The following is an 8,559-nucleotide window of genomic DNA, read 5'->3' as shown; positions in this document are numbered from 1 at the left end:
GAGAAACAGTTCACACTAGGGAGACCTGGAGGATAGCAGCACATCCACCAACTCCCTTATAGTGACGTGATCTGGGTTGAAATTAATTATATTGTCTTTTTGGCCCAGCCCCGATGGAACACCTAAATGATTTGAGTGAAACGTGCCTTCAATAATGCCTAGGTAACTGGTGTGGGGTGAAAACAAGGCATGCAAAACTATACTGTGAATATACAAGTGTCTCTGAATAGACGAGAACATACACATGTACAATACCAGTCAAAAGTTTGGACACATCTACTCATTCAAGGGTTTTTCTTTAGAATATTAGTGAAGACATCAAAACTATGAAATAACAAAAATGTAGTAACCAAAGACGTGTTAAACAAATCAAAATATATTTTAGATTCTTCAAAGTAACCACCCGTGGCATTCTCTCAACCAGCTTCATGAGGAATTATTTTCCAACAGTCTTGAAGAATTTCCCACAGATGGTGAGCACTTGTTGGCTGCTTTTCCTTCACTCTGCGGTCCAACTCATCCCAAACCATCTCAATTGGGTTGATGTCGGGTGATTGTGGAGGCCAGGTCATCTAATGCAGCACTCAATCACTCTCCTTCTTGGTCAAATAGCCCTTACACAGCCTGGAGGTGTGTTGGGTCATTGTTCTGTTGAAAAACAAATGATAGTCCCACTAAGCATAAACCAGATGGGATGGGGTATCGCTGCAGAATACTGTGGTAGTCATGCTGGTTAAGTGTGCCCAGCAAAGCACCCCCACGCGTCACGGTGGGAACCACAAATGCGGAGATCATCCACTCACCTACTCTGCGTCTCACAAAGACATGGCGGTTGGAACCAAAATCTAAAATTTGGACTCAGACCAAGGGACAGATTGCTCATGTTTTTTGGCCAAAGAAAGTCTCTTATTGGTGTCCTTTAGTAGTGGTTTCTTTGCAGCAACTCCAGCATGAAGGCCTAATTCACACAGTCTCCTCTGAACAGTTGATGTTGAGGTGTTTCTTTTTTTAACCATTATTTAACTAGTAAATTAACAAATTCTTGTTACTTGAACTCTGTAAAGCATTTATTTGTGCTGCAATCTGAGGTGCAGTTAACTCTATTGAACTTATCCTCTGCAGCAGAGGTAACGCTGGGTCTTCCTTTCCTGTGGCGGTCCTCATGAGACAGTTTCATCATAGCACTTTTTATTTCAAATCGACTGCACTTGAAGAAACTTTCAAAGTCCTTGAAATTTTCCGCATTGACTGACCTTCATGTCTTGGTCTTTTACCAAATAGGGCTATCTTCTGTATACCTTGTCACAACACAACTGATTGTCTCAAACGCATTAAGGAAAGAAATTCCACAAATTAACAAGGCACACCTGTTAACTGAAATGTATTCCAGGTGACTACCTCATGAAGCTGGTTGAGAGAATGCCAAGTGTGTGCAAAGCTGTCAAGACAAAAAGGTGGCTACTTTGAAGATTCTCAAATATATTTTGATTTGTTTAACACTTTTGCTTACTACGTCATTTCATAGTTGATGACTTCACTATTATTCTACAATGTAGAAAATAGTAAAAATAAAGAAACCCTGGAATGAATAGGGGTGTCCAAACGTTTGACTGGTGCTGAACTAACAAACTGTTGGTGATGTAGGCTGAAGTGTACAGAAAGTAAAATGTGAAAAGACAAATGAGAACAAAAGATTGAAATGTGTTTTAATAACTTTAAAAATTTATTCAGTTTCAGTGCTTCCATTTAAAAATAAATAGATGGTATGATCTCAAAGAAAGTCAAATGAACAGGGATGGGAAGTACACACAAAGTGATTAATGACAATATAATATTTTAGTAGACAAAAACACTAACATACAAAAGATCTATAAAAAATACATCAAATGCAGAAAATTATAATCAAGTACTCTATATATTTTTGGTGACTGCAGTATTAGTGAAGGAAGGAGGTTATTTTAGTTGACTGGTCACCCATTCTTAAATCTTAGTGTTTGGTTTTAGTTCAGGAAAGGTTTCAGTTTGGAGTGCACAGGAGTTCAGTTATGAAAAATATACCATCTTCCTTCTGCAATACATTTTGAATGCCCTTTTAAAGTTGATTTCCACTTTCTGTAATCAGTGAGTAAAGTGCACGTGCAACACTTAGTTGTTCTTGAGGCCAACATACGGTATCTAATAATAAGCACTTGGACAGAGAGAAAAAAATTAAATGGTGGCAGTGTTTGTTGACACCTTTCAGGAATGTTCTTTAATGTCGGTCGGTAGGTAAATAACTAGACCACAGTCCCACAGAGTGACCCATTATGAACATATTAAATACTGTCATTCAAACCGGTTACAGCAGAACATACACACACTCTTCAGAACAAGAGCATGCAGCTCTCTGGGGGAGGGGAGAAAAGCTGGCTTAGCAGGTTTGGGGTCAATTTCGTCAATTCAGGAAGTAAACAAAAATACAACTTTCATTTTACTTCCTGAATTGAAATGGAATGAATTGACCCCACCCATGGTGGGTAGCCGATCACTCATGGGGTAGAAGGGAGGGGGTACATTGCATGATAAAAGCCTTTGAAACGTGATGAGCGGAGTGCACCTTTATACAGGACGTAGTAGTGCCTAGTGGAGAGAAATGACTAGCTATAGCTACCTAACGTACGCCATACCGATTCATGTAATATGAAAAACACATCAGCGCCGATTACTGTATAACCAACCACAGTTTTCCATTAAAAAAAAATTAACAAAAACGTACAAAATAAGCATCATGACATTTTCGAAGAGTACCAAAGCCTATTATTTCCCGCACGTCTTTACCCCCTTGTTTTAAAAGGCCTAAAGGAGACTAGATGAGTAGTTTAAAAACAATCGTCACTATTCTACATCCCAGATAGACAGTGCTACGACGGGCTGCACTGCGCAAGTTTAGAAGAGTTTGAATAAATAGACAGTTGATACTAGCAGTATGATGCTTGTAGAAGGCCAGCAGATGGTCTGGGAGCCCAGTAACAAACAGGAGACAGTTCAGAGCAGCACATTGGACAGAGAGAACGGGAGAGGCAAAGTTGGCAATGCTTGTCTGGTAGCTAGTTAGTTATGCTGGAGATTGATTTGTTGCAGAACACTGGTCCTAGAAGTCCTAAAAGAACGTAAACTGGTCATCTCAGGTCGGATTTTGAAGTGGAGAGATTAAGAACCACCTACCCCCTCCAACAAGAGAGAGGAGGATGGGGGGGTTGAATGGGTCATAGTGTGAGAGAACCACCCACCCCCTCAAATGGACTCAAACGAGAGAGAGGGAAGCCGTAGCGCATTTTGCTGCAGCGGAGCTCAACCATTTCAGTGCCAAACCAATAAATACTTCAAGTAAAAAGACATCCACCACATGAAAAAAATGACATGCTTCTCTTAGTCTATAGAAAAACAGAACCGAATGAATCCATCAACGAACAACCTGAACAGAACACATGGAGATCCCGACAGATGACAATGTCACTGGCAGGCCACCAGTACATGTATCCATTGATACATTCCCCCACATTAGTGTCAACTGAAAGAGCCACATGTCTGACCATCCTTGATAGAGGGGGAGTTTTATTGGCTGTGGACGTCAATGCAGTCTATCCAGCAGAACATGGTGGAATGGACCCTAGGTGGGGTTCCCCAGGGTGAGTTCCAGGGGCCTCCCCGGATTATTTCCCGCTCTTCTTTGGCACAGTGGTTCTTTTGGCCTGCCACAGGTGGTTGTGGATAGTGATGGCGTCTATGCTAACCGACACGGTCTTGGCAGGGATGACAGTGAACTGCTTGCGGTCCGAGCTGTACTTGTAAAGCTTGTCGATCATCTTCTTGCTAATGCTCTTGGGGCCCGTGCCGGTCAGCTTGAGGATCTCCTCCGTGTCTGGGAAGTAGGAGTAGACCCCCCGGAACTGGCAGCCCCCATCCCTAAACAGGATCATCAGGTGGTGTGCATCTACTCTCTCCAGCTCCTGGGATCAGACAGAGGAGTCAGAGAGGAGAGGGGGTATTACCACTGGTTCTGGAGTACTTGGTAATAGCATTTAACAGCACAACTTGTGGAATAGACACCAGCTGGAATGAGGTTTTAACCAATCAGCATTCAGGATTAGAACCACCTGTTATATAATAGTATTTAACAGTAAGATGATACTTCACCTCTAGAAGGGTGTTCTTCTGGGGTTCGTTGACTTTGCCAGCGAGGCAGCAATGGGAGATGGCATTGAAGATGATTGGCTTGTTGGACTTGGAACTGGGCTCCCTGAACAGCTTGGGACCTGAGGACAGTGGAAAGACAGGTCTTAACATTAGACGTTAACATACACGGAGACACGAGGAGAAAGTGAGCAGCGCAACGGTTTAATGGGAACATTATAGGGGCGTGTAATAGCTTGATATGCTAAAGGTGGTGACTTGTACTGACCAGTGTATTCTGCCATGGAGGTGATGGAAGACGCAGTGGATCCATTGTCCCAGTCTCTCTCAGTGTTCCGACTGGCGTTCCGACTCAGGCCTGGGAACGACTCCACAGACTCACCCCTGGCAACGGACAGCAGAGAAAACAAGAGGTTTTAAAATGTCACACAAATCAAAAAACACCCAACCACCCACACATTTGGGTTACTTACCGTTGGGAGCCTGGCCCTCCAGAGTTGACGCTGTCTGCCTCGGTGGTGGCAGCGGAGGCCAGGGACAGACTAGAGCCTGACTGGACACTGCTCAGGTTGTCAGCTACAGAGAACCAAAACAGAGACGCTTTCTTAGTATAGCTAACTCTTCCCATTACGCTACTATCGTCACACACAGAAATGCATGACCGCAATATTGTCTCAATGATAATTGAGATGTATAAAATGTGGCCTAGATGAAGGAGAACCAGCGTCAGCAGGTTTTTTTCCTCCAGCCCAGCTGGATCAGATCTGTTAGTACAGTAGTGGAGTAAAAGTCTGCAGAACCGCAGCCCTCTGGGACACCAGTTAGAAACCCCTGGACTAGAAAGGTGTTTCTTACATGTAGAAGAAGAGCCCTTGGAGGAGAAGGTGTCGCTAGAGATCTCCTCTCTGCTGAATGCAGACTTGGGTCTGTGAGTCTGGTGACTGGGTTTCTTGAGCTTGGTCTTGGCAGTCTTGGGCTTGATGGGGCTGCCCAGGCCCTGCTCCTCCATCAGCTCCTGCTGCTTCCTCCTCAGGTACTGCTCCTTGATGAGCTCCCTACGGGCCTTCTCCTCCTCCTTCCTCATCCTGTCCTCCTCTGCCTTCCGCCTGGGGGGAGACAGACCACAGGCTCAACAACTGCTGCATTTGAATAGACGGAGTCACAATGTATTTAAAATGCATCTCAAGTGTCAACACACGTTAGAAGGTCCTGTGTTGGAATTTTCTCTAATGCAGGGCAGAAGAGGAATGCCGTTGCTCGTCTGCGTTATCAATGAGTCAATATTCAAGGTAAATAGAACAGATACATGTTTGGACATTAGTGTGACTATTGTGGGAGGGTTGTGGAGGTGTTGCTGTTACAGTAGTCTGTGGACATGGTCTTATCCTACCTGAACAGTAGGTCTTGTCTAACAGACAGTTTTGATTTGGTTGTAGAGGCAATGTTCGTTACCTGGCCTCTTCCCGTTTCTGTTCCGTCTCAGCCTCCAGCTGCATTTTTCGTAGCCGGGCCTCCTCAGCCTTCTTCTGCTGCCTTATTAGAAAAGCTGCTCTCTTCTTAGCTAGTTCATCCTCTGCCTTCTGTTCATCCTGTAGCACAAAAAGTAACACTTGATCAATACTGGTATCAATTTCCTCAATTCAATTCAATACAATACAACTTGATTTATGCCAAACGATTGCCTGCTGTGTATCCTCCTCGCCTCCTGCCCTTTTTCTACATTAGTGGCTAGTAAGAGGTACTTTAGATTTTTTTTCAGTAATGGAGAATTTTATACTATTCCTTCCAAGACAATTTTGTACAACTATAAAAACCATGTAATTTCTTCCCCTGTTCTGTTTGCGGTCATTGAATTTGGTGCTTTTCATGTTATAATCAATAGACATTCACCCAGACATAAAATTACTGTCAAGTAGAACACGTGTGTGTGTGTGTGTGTGTGTGTGTGTGTGTGTGTGTGTGTGTACACACAATGTAAAAAGACTACATTTCAGATGTACCTTGAAGAAGAATCCCAGGCCAGACTTCTGTTCCCCTTCCTCCCCATCCATGGTGCTGTCCTGCCCCCTGTCTCCCTCCATCTCCTCTGGGTCCTTCAGGTCTGACAGGTCCACCTCGATCAGGGGGGCTTTGCTCCTCGACACTTCCTCCGAGGGGATGTTCTCCTTCCCCGAGCCGTCGGAGGAGTTCAGCTCCCCCTCCCTCAGGGTACTGGACAGGCACGGCTCAAAGGACACTTCTGGGGTGACGACCACTGGGTCGATACGGGCCGCTGTGCGCAGGTTAGCCTCGTCGTGGAGCCTGAAGGTGGCACTACGTCCAGGCTTGTCCTGCCCACTGATTGTCTCTACACCTGTGGAGGGGGTTCTGGAGCTGACGTCAGAGTGGTCCGCCCTGGGGGACCTGCCCCCAGGAAACTGCCTCAGGTGAGGCAGGGTCTCCAGGCTGTGGGAGGGGGTGATAGCCCTGCTTGATGCCAGGCCTGGCCTGCCGTGCTCTTTGGCCAGCTTCAGCTCTGAGGGCTTGGTCCTGGGGCCACGGGCCGAACTCAGCTTGGGGGGTTTCCTGGATGGAGCGGTGCCAGTGGTTGGTGCGCCGCTTCCCAAATCCACAAAGTGGACAGCAGGTCGGGCCTTGGGTTCAGATCCACAGGTCTTCTCGTTGACTGAGCAGGGAGACGGGACCCTGGGAGGGGACTGTACGTTCTGTTTCATCAGCAGGTCCTGCTGGAGGGAAAGCTGCATCATCTGCTGCTGGATACTACCGATGGCGTCATTCAGCATCTCAATGGAGTGGTTACACTCGTCCAGGTCCAGCTCTTCATCCAGCAGCAGACCAGGACTACAGCTGCCCTTCTTGTCCACCATCTCTAAGGCATCTGGGACCGGCGAGGTGGCAGACTCAGTCTCTTTGGCCCCTCTCAGAGCGTCCACGCAAGAGTCATCTTTTGAGCTTCCCCCTTTGTCCCCATTGAGTTCTTCTTTGCAGTAGTCTGTTTTGAGCGGGTTGGGCAGGGTGTCGCTCTTGCCCTTCTTGACGATGTGCAGAAAGGCAGCCTTGCCCAGCTTCTGTCTCTGCCTGGCTGACAGCATCTCCATCTTCTTCTTCTGGTGCTCGATGGCCTTCCTCTTCTCCTCTAGCTGCATGTGGAGCTGAACCAGCTCAGAAGCCAGCATGTTGGTCCCCCCGTCTCCCCGCCCCCCCTGGGGCATGGAGGGGCTCTGGTCCATCTTCAGCCTCCGGGAGGTGGGCAGGGACAGGGGCCCGCTGCACTCAGAGCCATCCGGGGTGGTCCTTTGGGAGCTGGAGGCACTGGTTCGCAGGTCCTGGTTGCTGCCAAAGCGCTGCTGGGCCTTGCGCTCAGCGAAGCTGGTCATGCGTACGCTGCCGCTGGCTAGGCTGCTGGCCTGGGAGTGGGTGCTGAGACAGGGGCTCGAGCGACCGCTACTACAATCATCCCCTTTGTCCTTGTCCCTCTTTTCTTTCACCTTCAGGTCCTCCATAAGCTTGGCTGACTCCTCCTCCTCGTCAAAGGTCTTCCTGGTTGGGTCCTTGGTGGTGAGGGCTTCATCCAGGTCTTCATCATGAGCCTCGTCCAGGTCTGGCTCCTGCCAAGGCTTCTGGTCTTCGCTGTCAGAATGGAGGTAGAAGCCACCTGCTGAAACGCTGGAGTCGGGGTCCACACTGCTTGTGACCATGGGATTGAAGGCCCCCTGTCCCTGGAGTGGCCCAGCCAGTGAGGTCTCAGTAGACAAGTTAAACTCCCCACTAGAGGCGGGAGTGTAGGTCCGGTTTAGGCTGGTGGTGGTTTTCCTCCTGGCCGACGCCACAAGTTCAGGTCCCCCTTCTACTCTCCGGATAGAACCCCCTCCCCGCGATCGACCCACCTCCCCACTCTCCTCCTCCTTGTTCAGGTATACAGACTTCTCTTTCACCGATTTCAACACAGCAGGCATCAGAGGTTCAAAATAAGAACAATCCTTGGGCTCGGCCCCAGCAGTTCGCTGCGTCGCCTCTCCCTGACTGGGGAGAGAGTCTGATGCGTTTGTCCTCATCACGGGCACAAGCTCCTCCTCCATATTGACGTTTCCCAGAAGACCGTGACCGTTGACTCGGCGGGGGGCAGGGCTGACTGGGGCACGGCCTACCTGGGCGTGGCCCTGGGGGGTGAGAACCTGGTGTTTGGGGGTGAGGTTGACTACGTTAGAGGCCAGACTGTCTTTACTGATGGAGCGGGCCAGACTCACACTGTCACCAGAGGCAATGTCAGCATCGCTGTCAGTGGCTGAGATGCCAAATGTGTACGGGTTGAGCGTAGACGTCGGCCTAGAGAAAGAGGGGAAGAAGTGAGATGCACAACATTGGACATCAAGAAGAAAACGGTTT

General features: G+C 47.9%; 1 protein-coding gene across 1 annotated transcript in view; it reads right to left on the bottom strand.

Moving 5' to 3' along the window:
- Positions 1 to 1,700: 1,700 nt before the first annotated feature.
- Positions 1,701 to 8,559, bottom strand: part of LOC115200481 (calmodulin-regulated spectrin-associated protein 1-B) — a 40,311-nt gene continuing 33,452 nt past the window's right edge. The window contains exons 12-18 of the mRNA XM_029763584.1: positions 6,174 to 8,499; positions 5,626 to 5,762; positions 5,029 to 5,279; positions 4,647 to 4,749; positions 4,442 to 4,557; positions 4,177 to 4,295; positions 1,701 to 3,989 (exon numbers count right to left, since the gene is read on the bottom strand). Of these exons, the coding sequence (XP_029619444.1) occupies positions 3,693 to 3,989; positions 4,177 to 4,295; positions 4,442 to 4,557; positions 4,647 to 4,749; positions 5,029 to 5,279; positions 5,626 to 5,762; positions 6,174 to 8,499 (3,349 nt within the window). The 3' untranslated portion in view covers positions 1,701 to 3,692. The remainder of the gene's footprint in view (positions 3,990 to 4,176; positions 4,296 to 4,441; positions 4,558 to 4,646; positions 4,750 to 5,028; positions 5,280 to 5,625; positions 5,763 to 6,173; positions 8,500 to 8,559) is intronic.

This window comes from Salmo trutta, chromosome 9 (assembly GCF_901001165.1).
Source record: "Salmo trutta chromosome 9, fSalTru1.1, whole genome shotgun sequence".
Lineage (NCBI taxonomy): Eukaryota > Metazoa > Chordata > Actinopteri > Salmoniformes > Salmonidae > Salmo > Salmo trutta.
This window is presented reverse-complemented; position numbering and strand designations above follow the sequence as displayed.